The sequence below is a fragment of the Dreissena polymorpha genome, chromosome 4 (genome assembly GCF_020536995.1).
Source record: "Dreissena polymorpha isolate Duluth1 chromosome 4, UMN_Dpol_1.0, whole genome shotgun sequence".
In the NCBI taxonomy this organism is placed as follows: domain Eukaryota; kingdom Metazoa; phylum Mollusca; class Bivalvia; order Myida; family Dreissenidae; genus Dreissena; species Dreissena polymorpha.
The window spans coordinates 138,428,309-138,445,571 of record NC_068358.1 but is presented as its reverse complement, the minus strand read 5'-3'; the positions used below and the strand labels follow the sequence as shown (position 1 = coordinate 138,445,571).

Here is a 17,263-nt window from a genome sequence, read left to right as displayed (position 1 = left end):
ATTCTGACCAAATTTCCTAAAGATTGGATGAAAACTGTGACCTCTATTGTCTACACAAGGTTTTTCTATTATTTGACCTAGTGACCTAGTTTTTGACCCCAGATGACCCAAATACAATCCCAACCCAGATTTCATCAAGATAAACATTGTGACCAAATTTCATAAAGGTTGGATGAAAACTGTGACCTCTATTGTCTACACAAGGTTTTTCTATTATTTGACCTAGTGTTTGACCCCAGATGACCCAAATACAATCCAAACCCAGATTTCATCAAGATTAACATTCTGACCAAATTTCATAGAGATTTGATGAAAACTGTGACCTCTATTGTCTACACAAGGTTTTTCTATTATTTGACCTAGTGACCTAGTTTTTGACCCCAGATGACCCAAATACAATCCCAACCCAGATTTCATCAAGATAAACATTCTGACAAAATTTCATTAAGATTGGATGAAAACTGTGATCTCTACTGTCTACACAAACAAATTGTTGACGGACACACGCACACACGCATAACGGATGCCAGACATTTCACGGTCACATAAGCTCACCATGTCACTTCATGACAGGTGAGCTAATAAAAACAGTATGTTATTCCTTTGACACGCTAGACATAGTCATCATCAATAAATTAAAATTTTAAGGTACTGGTATTCTGTTTAAGAAACTTTCCTTGAGTAGTAAATTTATCACAATGTTTGCCTATTTACTTTGTCTATATAAATATGGATATTATTTGCGGAAGCAAACTGACACTTCATATGCCAAAGGCATGGATACCATCCTGTATGCCAGTTATTAAAACTATAATGACAGCTCTATAAAATCATTGATGTATGCACGAAAATCATCTGCACAAAACTTTCACGAAACTCTGCAATTGTACTTACTTCTGTTTTTATGCTGAGTATCAATTTTTTTCTTCAAAAATTGAATATTCAACAAGTCATTTTGGATTTAAATTTTCGGCCAATTTTTGACTTTTCTTTTGCATCCTTAGTTTATTCCGTAACTAAATTAGTCAAGAAGGAATTACAATTTATTGCAGTGTCTATAATTTGAATCCCTTCTTTGGTCACAACATTTAGCTTACAACTAATAACGCACAAAATTGGAACTAAGCTTCTGACATCATAATGATATCTGATAAAAATACATAAATTAAAACTGAGTTTCAAATTTCATGGCCACACCTAGCAATGGCAAGAAAAACATATTTCATTTCAGATAGCCATTAAAGTTACATAATTGATAGTACCTTATAAGGTGTTTACAATATATACTCTGATTTTTTAGTATATTATGATGCTTGAAAATGAATAACCCTAATGAAATATAAAATATAAACATCAAATTATTTAAATTCCAAGATAAACTTTGATGTGAGATGTTTTGGAAATGCATGTTCAAAGTCAAAGTGTTAAATTTTAGGGATAGTGCAAGAGTTCAGTTGTTCATTGCATTGACAGTTATCACAATAGAACTTTTGATATTGATATTAAATTTATAGATCTAAGAAGCCTATAGAATTAGAAATAGTTATTGTTGCTTATAATAGAATTCTGACATAAACAGTCAATGCTTTCATGGTAATACATCGAAAGTTGACAGTACAGCTAACTTTTCATGTAAATCAGCATATTAGTCACGATTTGATATTTAAGGACAATTATTACACAATAACATGCATTCAATGCATAAATATGTTCAACAAAGTTTCAAAAAATACCACACTTGAAATGGTTTATTCAATATGCAAAGATATATGGTCAATGTTATGAAATGATATGCTGGTTACATAAACTGGGCACATTGCCTACAGCATGCCTTGATAAACACGGAGAAATATTGGAGAACATTTTGTACATGTCTGTCTTGTCCAAGTTATATAACTGTTGTTGTTTTTTTTCTAGGACTAAGGGAGGTAATTCAATCAGAATACAGTGTCTGTCATTACAGAGTAACCTGGTTTTAGGTAAGTAATGGAAGAGAGATAATACAGAAAATAAACTTCAAAACATACAGATAATTAATTACCAAGTAACTTAAGAATTAATTTCTCTACTGGAAGGCAATACATCCTGTGTATCTCTAAAACCAGTGTGACATGTGAGATGATGTACATTCATTACTACATTCAAATTGAAAACAAAGGTATCAATTATCTGAGTTTACATAATCTTTTTATATAATAAAAACAAAGACATTAATAGATGCAATAAATGTATCACTATTATATGGTGATAGGGTGAAATACCATTATGGGTGAGCACACTATTCTGTTATATAAGTTGACATAATCTTACCATTAGATCTATAACTATTTTTATTAAAAAGGGTCATTCTGAATGATGTTTTTTGCTTAGAATCTACTCTATTGCACTTTAGATATAGGCTGGTACGTTAATTGATTTATCTGTACATTATACGCGCCTATTTGTCTCTACTGTTAAGTCCATGTCACACAAAGATAGTTTTACACATGTATATTAATTGAAATCAAAACACACTGTGAAAGGACTGGGCACAAAGCATCCACAAAGAAGTTAAATTTATTTATTCACATTTTATGATTAAGTTCTTATTATGTCCTTTAATGAGACAGCAAAACCCTTGCATGACTTAATAGTCGACAGTTTAGCTTCTGACCAGATTGTATGGATGTGCAGTCAGGTCAAGAGTTACACTTTCGGCTATAAAGTCACTCAAGTTTTCCTGGTCTCATTAGTGGAAAGGGTAGCTCCTGACAACACTGTGTGAATGCGCAGGCTGGTATAAGACCCATTTTCACATTATGCTAATAAAATAATCAATACAAATTTGGCAAAATATTAATATTTTCCATCAGATGCACGAGGAGATAATAAATTATATTAAAATGACAGACCATGTTTATAATGCACCAAAAGCAACACATTATTCAAATTTAAAACCACAACAATTACACCAAAAGATTAATTATAAGAATGAGATGACAACATTAGCACGAATTTATTTCAGCAAAATTAATTAATTATGCCAAATGCCGCACTATAAATTATGTAATTACATTTTGCGGTAACATTATTGCCTAAGGTAGATGTTAATGAGAAAATAATATACAACAGGGGCAAAATCTGTGACAGTCGTTCACTCAATTAATCTTTATAAACATACAATGAGATACAAATCTCAATTTAACTCGTTTAATGTGAGCTTTTGACAATGTACTTCATAAGATTGTATGATCGCTTCAAACTGATACCACATCTTTTACTTCTTAATTGAAAGACATATGAAAGTAGATTGACTTAAAATAATAAAGTGTAAATTAAGAATACACATAAACACTGATTATAACAATTGCCTATGCAACGGGAAAAATAAAGAACCCCTAGACCCTCCAACCCCTAAACCAGTCACACCCCAGTGTACTGGAACCTTGATGTGGTCACAGAGCAGATGCCTTGAACAACAAATGCAATGCAATGCAGTGGTTGGTACACACAATATAATAGACATATATTTGCCTTCATATACATAATCATAATTAATTAAAAGCAAGACATGTGCAGACTCAGACCCGCTCTCCATGTTTGGATGTTTGGGCCCAGACATGTTGATTTTAGGACTTGCATACATACAGGCGGATAAACACGTAATCTTCTAAATGCCCCCACTATGTAGGGATAATATTATTAATCTTGTGCAATAAGTAGAAAGCAAACAAGTAATTCTTGAAAACTATTTAATATAAAATAACAATGTATAACTATGACAAGACACAAAAATGTAAATAACAAAATCTGATTTTAAAACCAAATATTCTAACTATTTCATTAAACAAAATTAATAAAAATGTGTTTATATATTAATTAAACACATAGAGATATTTAAAAAATCAATAATCTTTCATAATGTTATTGTTACAGATGTGAACAAATTCCAAACTGAAAGTCAACTATATGAACTTTTATTATTAAACATCTTTAACAAATCGCCCCAAAAGTTCATCAGCTCCTTTCCCAGGAGTTACTTCCCCTTTCTGAACTTTTGACTCTACCTCCTCAATCATTTCCCTTACTAGCTGATGTTTCATAAAAAGCTCCATAATATGGTCACGTATATAGTTCCACATCCAGACCTTATGCTGGCGTTTTCTCTTCGTGGTAAATTCCCCCGCCATTGCAGCGCTGGTTTTGAAATCAAGCATGTTTTTCCACAATTCAGGAATGCCCTCCTTGGTCAGAGAGGAGATCCTTAGAACCTGGATATAGAAAACACATGTCAATAGCTCATCAACAGGAAGATATGAAAAAGAAATCACTTTCAGATACTGGTAAATAAATACAGGAACAAGTGTGTTTGGTTTAGTCTTCACACTTGCAATCTTCTTTAGTGAAAAGTTATTCACAATATAAGTCTATGATACTGTTTAAATCAGGATGGCAATGGGGCATGGTCAGGTAAATTAAAAAAGGGCATTGTACTATGTTGTTACATAAAAAAGGCCAAAAATGAGACACAAAGGCTTATCAGCCACGACACTTTCCACTTTTATATGTTTTTGTTTAAAGGAACTATCTTCTTAGCAAAAATTGAGTTAAGGCGGAAAGTGTCTTCACATTGCACAATGCACAGGCTAATATGGGGTGACACATTACAGCAGCATTTCATGCACAGCGACATTCCATGCACAGCAACATTTCATGCACAGCGACATTTCATGCACAGGACATTTCTTGCATAGCGACATTTCATGCACAGCGACATTTCATGCACAGCGACATTTCATGCACAGCAACAATTCATAACATTTCATTCACAGGGACATTTCATGCACAGGAACAATTCTTGCACAGCGACATTCCATTCACAGGGACATTCCATTCACAGGGACATTTCATGCAAAGCGACATTTCATGCACAGGAACAATTCTTGCACAGCAACATTTCATACACAGGGACATTTCATGCACAGGGACCTTTCATGCACAGCAACATTTCATGCACAGCAACATTTCATGCATAGCGACATTTCATGCACAGCGACATTTCATTCACAGCGACATTTCATGCACAGCGACATTTCATGCACAGGAACAATTCTTGCACAGCGACATTTCATGCACAGGAACAATTCTTGCACAGCGCCATTTCATGCACAGGGACATTTCATGCACAGGAACAATTCTTGCACAGCAACATTTCATTCACAGGGACATTTCATGCACAGCAACATTACATGCACAGGAACAATTCTTGCACAGCGACATTTCATTCACAGGGACATTTCATTCACAGAGACATTTCATGCAAAGCGACATTTCACGCACAGGAACAATTCTTGCACAGCAACATTTCATTCACAGGGACATTTCATGCACAGCGACATTTCATGCACAGCAACATTTCATGCACAGCAACATTTCATGCACAGCGACATTTCATGCACAGCAACATTTCATTCACAGCGACATTTCATGCACAGCGACATTTCATGCACAGCAACATTTCATGCACAGCGACATTTCATGCACAGGGACATTTCATGCCCAGCGACATTTTATGCACAGCGACATTTCATGCACAGCAACATTTCATGCACAGGGTCATTTCATGTACAGCGATATTTCATTCACAGCAACATTTCATGCACAGGGACATTTCATTCACAGGGACATTTCATGCACAGCGACATTTCATGCGCAGCTACATTTCATGTGCAGCAACATTTCATGCACAGCAACATTTCATGCACAGCGACATTTCATGTGCAGCAACATTTCATGCACAGGAACAATTCTTGCACAGCGACATTTCATGCACAGCGACATTTCATTCACAGGGACATTTCATGCACAGAGACATTTCATGCACAGCGACATTTCATGCACAGCGACATTTCATGCACAGCAACATTTCATGCACAGCAACATTTCATGCACAGCGACATTTCATGCACAGCGACATTACATTCACAGGGACATTTCATTCACAGGGACATTTCATGCACAGCAACATTTCATGCACCACGAGATTTCATTCACAGGGACATTACATTCACAGGTACATTTCATTCACAGGGACATTTCATGCACCGGGACATTTCATGCACCGGGACATTTCATGCACCGGGACATTTCATGCACATGCACAGCAACATTTCATGCACAGCAACATTTCATGCACATGCACAGTGACATTCCATGCACAGGGACATTTCATGCACAGCGACATTTCATGCATAGGGACATTTCATGCACAGCAACATTTCATGCACATGCACAGCGACATTTCATGCACAGCAACATTTCATGCACAGCGCCATTTCATGCACAGCGACATTTCATGCACAGGGACATTTCATGGACATGCACAGCAACATTTTATGCACAGCAACATTTCATGCACAGCGACATTTCATGCACAGCAACATTTCACGCACATGCACATCAGCATTTCATGCACAGCAACATTTCATGCACAGGGACATTTCATGCACAGGGACATTTCATGCACAGGGACATTTCATGCACAGCGACATTTCATGCACAGCGACATTTCATGCACAGAGACATTTCATGCACAGCGACATTTCATGCACAGCGACATTTCATGCACAGCGACATTTCATGCACAGCGACATTTCATGCACAGCGACATTTCATGCACAACGACATTTCATTCACAGGGACATTTCATGCACAGGGACATTTCATGCACAGCGACATTTCATGCACAGCAACATTTCATGCACAGCAACCTCACCTGTGGTTTCCATACTGCAGAGCGTGGCCTCATGTACTTGACAGCGCTGATATACTCCATCTGTATGCGGTTGGCTGCAGGAATGAGGTCGCCATCACACTTGTTTACAGCTACAATGTCTGCTACCTCTACTATGCCTTTCTTTATGCCTTCAGGAAATATAAACAACTGACTGAACATTAACAACTTACTGGAAACATAAATATACAGGAATAATAAAACAGAGTAAGAGTGTATATAAGACACTGCCTCAGCTCATGATAACAAGCACAGATTTGGGCTACTCTTCCAATATTATTATTTTGTGCATGTATAAACAGCTCAAAACCAATCAGGAACTAATTTGCATAATGTTATTATTTTACTTAAATCCAGTCCACATGATAGTTCTTAAAATGTTTCAAACAATTAAGAAAGTAGATGTCCAGTTCAGAAAATGATGAGTGTAAGTCAAAGACCAACTAGATGTACAAATAAACTGAAACCACACAACACATGTTTGGACACAAACAAATCCACTCGTCGTTCAAAAGGACTTGCTTCCACAAAAAAAACCATCTTTATATAAATGCTATGCTTCAAAAAAGGACAAATGAGACAGAATTCCACAATTTTTGAAAGCAGCCACAATTCCTTTCTGTTAGATCCCCTTAAGATTGTTGTTTTCAAGCAATGAAAATTTGAGCAATTCTACCAAGAAGTTTAAGAGGAATAGATTACACACAATTTCAGGATGAACACACAGACGGAAGGACAGACAATTGCAATGCTTAATGCCTCCCACATTACAGAGGCACACATATCTGACATGAGATTTAAGGTTTCAGTGAGATCTCACCCTGCAGTTCATCGCCACCGGCAGGAGGAATGAGGAGACAGAACATGTCCACCATGTTAGATACCACAAACTCAGACTGACCTACCCCTGAAAGGAAACACAAAAAAGTGCAGTGTATATGTCAAACCTCTTACAGATTTGATAAACTAATATTATTGCCGAGGTTTGTATTAGTCTTTGTCATCACATGCTACTAAATGTTGACTGAACAAGCCTTATGTCTTACAAACATAAATCACTGTTATCTATCACATTGAAATACATTTATTTATATATGAAATAACATTCATGAAAAACCATATTAATTCTGCAAATAAACCAACAAATACCGTAATTACTTTAAGCATTCGGACTATCTCAATTTTTGAACACTCTCGTTTGTAGCCAAAATAATTATTTTTGGTTTCTCTGCATTTTCTGACATTTGGATTTTTGTCCATAATTGATGACTATAAACTTTTGGACAGTTTGTTTAACAATGCTAATTTACCAGAACTAAGAACTGTTGCGCTTATCTTCTAACACCTCAATGCATTTTTACAATCGCATTAAAGTCATAAAACATGGCATCTTATGCTATAAGAGAATGGACCATTTCATTTGTGTTATTAGGTAAATAACTATGTTCACCGATAACTGACAATGACTTCACCAAACAGCTAAAACTGAAACATATGAAGAAGTAATTTATACTATACAGCGTATGTTTTACAAGCACGTACTATTATTCGTTGAAACACTTGACACTTTACACATAGCATACCCATATCTGATCATCAATGCAATATTTTTAGAGTGACTTAACATTTTTAAACAACTGTTGTTGTTTTTCTCTTAATTTTTAAAATCTGTATATTTGGAATCTTTTTTGCATCAAAATATTTGGACACAATATTAATAATATTTTTAAGTGTAGAGTAATTATGGTTATCAATGTTGGTAATGATCACCTGATTTGTCAAAACAAGTTTTATTTGTGCTTTATATTTCAATTTTTCATTTGATGCTTCATCATTCTTTTCATCAAAGATTTCTCAAGAAACAGTGAGAAACTACAACAAGAAACCGTCGGAGAAGGGTGATGCTCCCCAAAGGTTTTTTTGGTCACAATATTTCACTTTTTTTGTCACAATATTTCACTATATATTCAGATAAAAGGAAACGTCTTGAGGGGCATAACTTTGGACAAAATAATACGATGGATGGTTTAGCAACTTAAAATTTTCAAAGGGCCATAACTCACTAAATAAATCATCTAACCAGAACCCACAAATAACATGCGCATCTCCTCAAGGTAGTTAAGCTTCCAATAAAGCTTCATTGAATTCCAGTCAGTAGTTGGGGAGAAATAGCCCGGACAAGAATTGCACAATATGTACAGTTTATGGAAAATTTCAAAGGACCATAAGTCTGTGAAAAATCATCCAACCATAACTGGCTGATAATATGCACATCTCCTTTTGGAAGTGAAGCTTCCCATAAAGTTTAATTGAATTCCGGTCATTAATTGCTGAGAAATAGTCCGGACAAAAATTGTGCACGGACGGACCCTAGGACAGACGAAGTGGCGACTATATGCTCCCCCCAAAAATTTTGGGGAAGCATAAAAAAGGAAGCTAATCAAAAAAAGATAAATCAATGAAATAAGTCAATGACAAGAAAGGCAACACTTAAAAAGAACACAACAATCAATACTTGTAAACTAACCTACAGTTTCCACCAAAATGATGTCATAGCCAGCTGCCTCACACACAACGATAGCCTCATTGGTTGTCCTGGTAACACCACCTAGTGACCCCTTGGAAGGTGAAGGTCGTATGTAGGCATTGGGGTCACAGGAAAGCTCTGGCATCCGAGTTTTATCACCAAGTAAAGAACCTGATTAAAATAAATGCAGTTCATGAAAAATTCAGGCAGACAGATCAGACACAAATGATATCCAGACACTTTTCAGGCTATAAGTGCACACATAAGGTGGTCAAGAAACATAATTCATACACAAGCTATTCTAATTGCAAGATAAAAACTGTGATTTTCATTTTATTATGATATTTTCTTATTATCAACGGATTTTTAAGTTGAAGATCACACACCATACCTTGCTTGAGAAACCCCATGGACAAAGTAGTACATGGAAAATAAATATAATTGCATCAGTTTATTTATCAGTATATTACATGTTTTCTAAACAAGAAACACCTCAATGAAGGCTATTCACTTTTCTAACAAATAAATCTCTTTCACCATTGAGCGATGTTTACCTCCAGTCTGGGAGGATGATGGGTCTACAGCTAACACAGCACATTTGTGACCTTGTTTAGTGAGGAACTTTCCAAATGCCTCAATAAAAGTGCTTTTTCCCGCACCAGGTGGGCCAGACAATCCTGAATTGCAAACATATATATGAGCATCATTCTAGCCTGTGCATAACGTGTCGTCCCAGATTAGCCTTCAATGTCTGCACAGGCTAATCAGGGACGACACTACGCTTTTATAGAACTTTTCATTCAAAGGAAGTCTCATTGTAGCAAAAATCCAGTTAATGCAGAAAGTGTTATCCCTCATCAGCCTGTGTGGACTGCATAGGATAATTTTTCATGACTTAACTAACATGAAAAAAAAGTAAATTTTCCAAAAACAAGGCTCATATCTATAAATAACAAGTACCAGTAACACAGTTAACGCAACAATAACATAAAGTTATTAGCACAGCTGATAGTTTGTACATGTACTTAGCACATGTACAAATGATCGGCACAGTAAATGTACAGAACAATTTTATCAAGTATCAATTAAACAGAAACTTTCCTTCAGAAATAATGTTGGATGTTGATGATAATTAATTTATTCTCACCTATTCTAAAAGTATAATTCTGTACCCCTGCTCTTTGTTCCCTTTCTTTATTATATTTTAGTACATCCCCTAAAAGGACTTGAGCTAGTTCTTGTTTCTTTGGGTGAGTTGACTCGACAAGAGTGATAGCTTTTGCCAAACTCCCTCTCTTGCCGTCTATAACACCTTGGTACAAGTCTTTTACATATTCTTCATCTTCTTGTGTAATGCTGCTTTTTGAAAGAGTTGCAAAAGTTGATAAATTAGAATGCATGCTGACATAGACATTATTTTTGTTGAATCTGAGCCTTGTTGAACTTTCGGGCCTTTTAACAGAATGATAAAATCTTTGAAAAACTAGTTCACTTTTTGCCAGTCTGGATATAGAAGTTAAATCTGCACATGCTGCCTGACTCCTAGCAATGCTGTTGATTTCAATACAAAGTGATGAAGGAACTCTCCGGCATATGCACTGCATCATTGTTAACTATATGAGCCAAGACATCAGCTCATGTGTGCCTGAAATACACCGAACAAAATACAATGTAGTAGTGCTTGATGATAATCAATAGCAAACAAAAAAGAAATTGATGACTACCTGTATGTCTGTATTTACGAGGAAATTGACAGTTGAAAAATGTACCAAAAAGGGTGATATTACATGCTGTGATATTACATGCACCAAAGAACAAATATCTTACAATTTAGGCTAAAATACCAGATAAGTTTTGAACGGAGACATACAATAAAACAAATGTATATTGATTTAGCAAGAATAAAAAATGTAATTGTGTGTGAGCCAGAAAGGAGGCAGGGAGGCCTGAAAAGGTAAAACACCTTTTTAGTGAAAACAAAAATCAGATGGCAAACTTTGTATAACGTAAGTGACTTCATGTACTGTTTTAAAATAAATACTTTAACATAAATGGAATAAATATTCAATATGAAACATTGACAAAATGCACAGTAGCACTTGCAGATTATTAATAAGACTGGTACTGTATAAGTTTCGCAAACAAAATATAGGAGTTGCGATTTAAACCCAAAACAAAGGGATATAACTCTCTCAAATTTCGTGGAATTGTGAAAAATATTGACAATATACATAGAAGCACTAGCAGATAATTATTCTGTACAACACTGGTTAAAATCACACTCAAAATGTTGGTGGACTTGTGTAGAAAAGCTTAAAATATATTTATTTAAACAAAGGGCATTACCCAATATAAAATCAAGCAATTTTTAAAACCTGGACTACATGCACTGTAGCACTGTGAGTTAATTAGAGGTAAAGGCATGATGAAAATTGCATAAATGCAGTAAGAGTTGTGCACATAAGTTTAATGTGCAGTTTTATACAAAGGGCAATAACTCCTTAAAAATAACATTATCGCTAAACCTTGAACAAAGGTTCTATGCCACTTACTAAGATTTTGTTGTTAAATATGAAAATTGCACTTAACAAGGAAGAGTTAATGGGAAAAGACAATATTATTTGTAATTTTAAACAAAGGGCAGTAACTTGTTCAAGAGAATTTCAAGATTGAACAAAGGGCAATAACTCTTTCAAGAGAATTCAATTACAAACCTTGGAAATTTGCACTAAGTAAAAATAATAATTATGTAAGTTTGATAAAAATGTATGGAAAATAATGGGGGAGTTGTGCACAACAACATCATATTTATAACATCGGTCATGATAGGAGTACATGTAGATATAGGGCGATTTGTACACTGAAACTTCAATATGCATTTTTAACAATGGGCAATGACTCTTCAATTGAATAATAAATTAATAAATAATGCACAAAAATATATATTTAAAACATAAAATCGATGTTTACATCTGATTCCTTAATGATTCAAAATACAAACCAAATTAAAACAGTTTACTGTTGTTGTTGTTGTTCGACTTTACGAAAACACGGTGCGTCCTTCACCTCTTGCTATTCATAGCAATGAAAGGTTACTGCCTTCGTCCAATATCTATCCGTGTTATTAATAGATGGAACGTTATGCACCATTAAAGCCAGGGTTGTACAAAACGGTCTACATCTGCGCCTGGAGAGATATCTCTCGTCCGTGCACTCTGGCTCCGTTGACATGACATACCCAACATGACAAAAATAAAAATAAATACGAGAATGGTGACGGTATTTGTTGTTGTTGTTTCCCCTACTGTAGCGTAGGTGATGTTTTCTTGTAGTGTAGTGTAAGTTTTTTCCTTGCATGCCTGTGCCTTGTTACGTTTGACGTTGAATTGTAACCTTTGTTTTGCTAACCTGCACGTATTACCCTTGTCACTATGAGGGTCAGATCGAATTAGAGGGATGGTCAGCATTGACATCCCAGATCTATTCCCTCCTGACCAAAATGCACTAATACATATAATTACCATCGGTGTAACCATTAGCAATATGAACAGGAAGAAGAACGTGCGCTCTCTCTGAGAAGCGAGATAGCGCGAGAGGAGGAGATGAGGAGAGAGAGAGAGACGGATCAGAGAGAGAGAGAGAGAGGCGAGATGAGAGAGAGAGAGGAGATCTAGAAGATCGGAGTAGAGAGAGAGGCTCTATCTCTCACGTCATCTATCGCTCTACTCGCTCCTCTCTCTCTCTATCATCTCTCTCTCTATCTCTCTCTCTCTCTCCTCTCTCAAAAACAAACCAATATAAAAGGCGCAGTGAAAATTTGTCTCCCCAAGAAAGAAAGGGTAGAACCAGAAATTGTCCTCCCTGTACCCCCAACAACCAGTCATCTCGGTCCAACCACACAAACGCAGCCCCTGTTCTACCATATTAAACTAAATTACCCTTCAAAACTAGTCTAACCCTTGCAACAATATTAAAACACCTGACAATATCCAATAGCACAACAGAGAGAGCCCATGTGAATTTACACCAAGACACAGGGCAGTAGAGTAATATCTGTACTAATCTATTTTTATGTACTAACTAGTCCTCCGCGAGGGACGTTAAACGGGGTGTACACCGGGCACTTAAAAGAACCAGGGGCGCCTCTGGAATCGGGGCGCCCTCTGTATCCCGCTCGAACCCCCACTAACACCTCTTGGGACGGAGAGCACAAAAACCACACACAACATATAAGGAATAAACATTAATGCCAATAAGGATAATGCTAATCTAGAGATAATAGGAATACTGCAAAAAACATTTCGATAAAAAGCAAACCACTACATAATCCATTAAAAAAAAGCATCTAGTCACATTAAGGTCTCATTGGCAATCGTGCTCTGATGTATAATATGACCTAATTTTCTCCCCTGAAGGGTCACAGGGGCAGGTCGATACATCTGTAGTCGCGAAGACGCTGGACGACCTGTAAATAAATCTCAAACACACACAACGGTCTACATCTACATCTGCATTGTACGTTGCTGCCGTCGAACTTGACGGGTGGTGAAAAGATAAAGTAAGAATGAGAAAATAGTCACGTGAGGAGAGTTTGATAGTTAAAGGGGCCTTTTAACAGTTTTGGCATGTTTTGAAATAAGTCATTAAATGCTTTATATTGATAAATGTAAACATTGGATCTTAAAAGCTCCAGTAAAAAATCAAGAATAAAATTTAAAAAAGGAAAAAAAGTAGCCACAGCTGGACTCGAACCAGTGACCCCCGGAGTCCTGAAGTAACCTGGAGTAAAACGCATTATCCCGCTTGGCTATTCTGCCAAGCATACTTGGTCGAAGTATTTTATGCATTATATGAGAAATCATCGTAGTTTCACAAAATTTAACGACAACAAAAGAACTCTCCAAATTATTCAATCGTTTCGCGTTGCAACGCTTTATAATTTTTAGGTTTTTAAATCGTCAAAAGATGCATGAATTGGCTATATTAGACCATGGTAAATGTTCAGTAATACTGTTTCCTCACAAATATCATAACTAAAACGAAAATTTGCGAATCTGAAACAACTTTTTTCAATTTTGTCAATTTACCAAACCGTGAAAAGATCCCTTTAAAAGTCAGAAGGACAGTACAGATGCGTCCCCAGCTACGTTTCATTACTCTCTCTCATGCCTCTCCGGCTACGGTGGCCGCGGAGAGGATTGAACCTCAACCGGCACAGCCATGAGGGGTCATTGGGGTTACTTTGTATCTGGCGCTGACGGCTTTATGTATTAGATACGTAAGGGTGCTAGTCCCTGCTTGAACGATACCAAGTCAGGGGATTCGGCAACAGCGGCTGGTAAGCTGTTCCAGGTCGGTATTATTCCAGGGGAAAAGCTATGCCTGTAATAAGACGTTGATGTGGATATAAGCAGAAATTTGATGGAATGGGTTGACTGGGTCCTGCTTGAGCCTGGGGAGAGGTATTTTGCTACTGAGATGTCTATGAGATCGTTTGATATCTTGTAGATCATCGTCAGCTGGGCCTTGGTCCTTCGTGACTCCAGGGTTTCCCACTGCAGGTGATCAAGCATGGATGTGACGCTGCTGGTGTTATGGTAGCGGTTCGTCACATACCTGGCTGCCCTTCTCTGGACCATCTCCAGTTCGTGAATCTGGCCCTTCTGGTATGGGTTCCAGACCGTGCTACAGTATGCCAGGTGTGGACGAACGAGGGAAAAGTAGGCAGCACTTTTTACCTTCTCGTTGCCAATCCTTAGGTTTCTGCAGAGGAATCATAGCGTGCTGTTGCCTTTCCGTGTAACGTTCTGGATATGAGGCTTCAAAGACATGTCTTTCGTCAGTTCCACCCCGAGGTACTTTGCCGTTTCTTCACTGGTAAGTATATGGCCTTTGAGGTTGTAGTTGTGCAGTATTGAAAATCGTTTTCTGTGAACACGCAGGATGCTGCACTTCTCAGAGTGCAAGGACATTCCCCAGAGCTTCTCCCATTGCCACAACCGATGGAGGTCTTCCTGGAGATGGTCGCAGTCGCTATCGGAGTCTATTTGTCTGTATACCACGCTGTCGTCCGCAAAGAGTCTTGTATTGGATGAAACTCTAAGGGGGAGGTCGTTTATGAATACCAGGAAGAGGATCGGTCCACGCACACTCCCCTGAGGCACTCCGCTGACTACTGGGGCAGGATCTGAGGTTGCACCATCTACCACAACTCGCTGCGTTCTGTCGGTCAGGAAGGCTTGGATCCATTCCAAAGTCTGACCGTGTATACCATAGTGGTGTGGGTTTGTCAGCAGACGCTTGTGGGGGACATTGTCAAACGCCTTACTGAAGTTTCTACGCGGATTGGCAAGCACGCTTCTCAATAGGAACTCACTTAGATAAAGTCCGTGGAATAATGAAATTATTTCTTAAAGAGGCATAATTCCTTTCGTTTTTTATGAAACCATATTTTCACACGACACCGTGCACTTAATATTAACTTCAAAGAATCTTCGGATTCCGGATACTTAATGTCGCCTGTCGACCTCTGAGTCTGATGTAGAAACACGATAATCGAAGCGACGCACGACATAATGCTCGACAATTTAAAACAATAAGCGACGATTAAAGGGGCCTTTTCACAGATTTTGGCATTTTTTAACTTATTCATTAAATGCTTTATATTGATAAATGTAAACATTGGATCATAAAAGCTCCAGTAAAAAATCAAGAAAAAAATTAAAAAAAGGAAAAGAACATTGCCCGGAGCAGGTTTCGAACCAGTGACCCCTGGAGTCCTGCCAGAGTCCTGAAGTAAAAACGCTTTAGCCTACTGAGCTATTCCGCCGAGTACACATTCTTGGCGTATTTTATACATTATATAAGCAATCTTCGTAGTTTCACAAAATTTAACGACAAAAACAGAACTCTCCAAATTATTCAATCGTTTCGCGTTGCAACGCTTTATAATTTTTAGGTTTTAAAATCGCCAAAAGATGCATATAATAGCTATATTAGAGCATGGTTAATGTTCAGTATTACTGTTTCCTCACAAATATCATAACTAAAACGAAAACTTACGAATCTGAAACAACTTTTTTCAATTTTGTCAATTTACCAAAGCGTGAAATGATCCCTTTAAAGATAACATAAGAACATATGTTTGCCAATTAAAATCAGCATCGAAAATTAAGTGTCGTCCTTAATATCGTGATTCGCGTTGGATGTCTCAGGACACCCTTTGGTCGTTACGACAATCGAAGCGACACACTACACGACAAACGACTATATAGACAACGAATAGCGAAATTTTATCGCGCATATGTCGTGAAATTAACGATTTTAACCCATATGGAGCAGGACACAAAATAATTTGAGCGACTTGCGACCTAGAAAAACGACGGAATATGATGTTGAATATGATGTTTGGCGTATAACTGTTATTCTCTATAAATGTCGTCCGATTACCGGAAACGAACAATTACATATGTGCGCACATCTTTCTGGCGTTGACTGGAGTGCGGAAAGGCACCGATCGCTTACGGGAGATCCCAGTTTACTCAAGCGGTTTGCCAATTGACGTGTATAAACTCGATTAATCTTTTGGTGAAATTTAACTTCATTGTGTTCAATGATAAATGAATTCCTGTGCGGCAACCTCGCGATTCAAAATTCCATCTCAGGGACGCCGTCTGATAATCGGTCAGTCGCCATCTGATGCTCAACCTAACTGTCATCAGACAATTCATCGTTAAGCGACCGCTTGACTCCGATCTGGCGACGAGAATTAAATATAAATTGCACGGCGTCAGTCAGAATAAAAAGAATAACCGCTGCTTTTATACAACGCATTTCAGTAAAATGTTCTAGAAAGGCTTAACTTTACTAATTTTCCACATTTTAAAATTGTTTAAGCGTTGTATTCAACATTAATTTGAATACATTTCCCGATGCCAACTTGCCTTAGCATGAACAAGTTGCTT

General features: G+C 37.1%; 2 protein-coding genes across 3 annotated transcripts in view; one reads left to right on the top strand and one right to left on the bottom strand.

Moving 5' to 3' along the window:
- The window catches only part of LOC127876891 (LON peptidase N-terminal domain and RING finger protein 1-like), a 153,020-nt gene that overhangs the window by 28,298 nt on the left and 107,459 nt on the right, over window positions 1-17,263 (top strand). The window lies entirely within an intron of this gene.
- Window positions 3,768-12,332, bottom strand: LOC127876900 (methylmalonic aciduria type A protein, mitochondrial-like). The gene is made up of 7 exons (XM_052422407.1): window positions 12,301-12,332; window positions 10,447-10,944; window positions 9,854-9,976; window positions 9,300-9,470; window positions 7,593-7,679; window positions 6,755-6,903; window positions 3,768-4,250 (listed from the first exon to the last, which is right to left on the bottom strand). The coding sequence occupies exons 2-7, from the start codon at window positions 10,904-10,906 to the stop codon at window positions 3,963-3,965; spliced, it is 1,278 nt and encodes a 425-aa protein (XP_052278367.1). The 5' UTR covers window positions 10,907-10,944; window positions 12,301-12,332; the 3' UTR covers window positions 3,768-3,962.

Excerpts from the sequence above, each read along its gene's own strand:
- LOC127876900 (XM_052422407.1), bottom strand. The coding sequence starts at position 10,906 with ATGATGCAGTGCATATGCCGGAGAGTTCCTTCATCACTTTGTATTGAA. Across the intron at positions 9,977-10,446 it reads GAATTATACTTTTAGAATAG|GATTGTCTGGCCCACCTGGT; the intron begins GTGAGAATAAAT and ends TTTGCAATTCAG. Across the intron at positions 7,680-9,299 it reads CATTTTGGTGGAAACTGTAG|GGGTAGGTCAGTCTGAGTTT; the intron begins GTTAGTTTACAA and ends GTTTCCTTTCAG.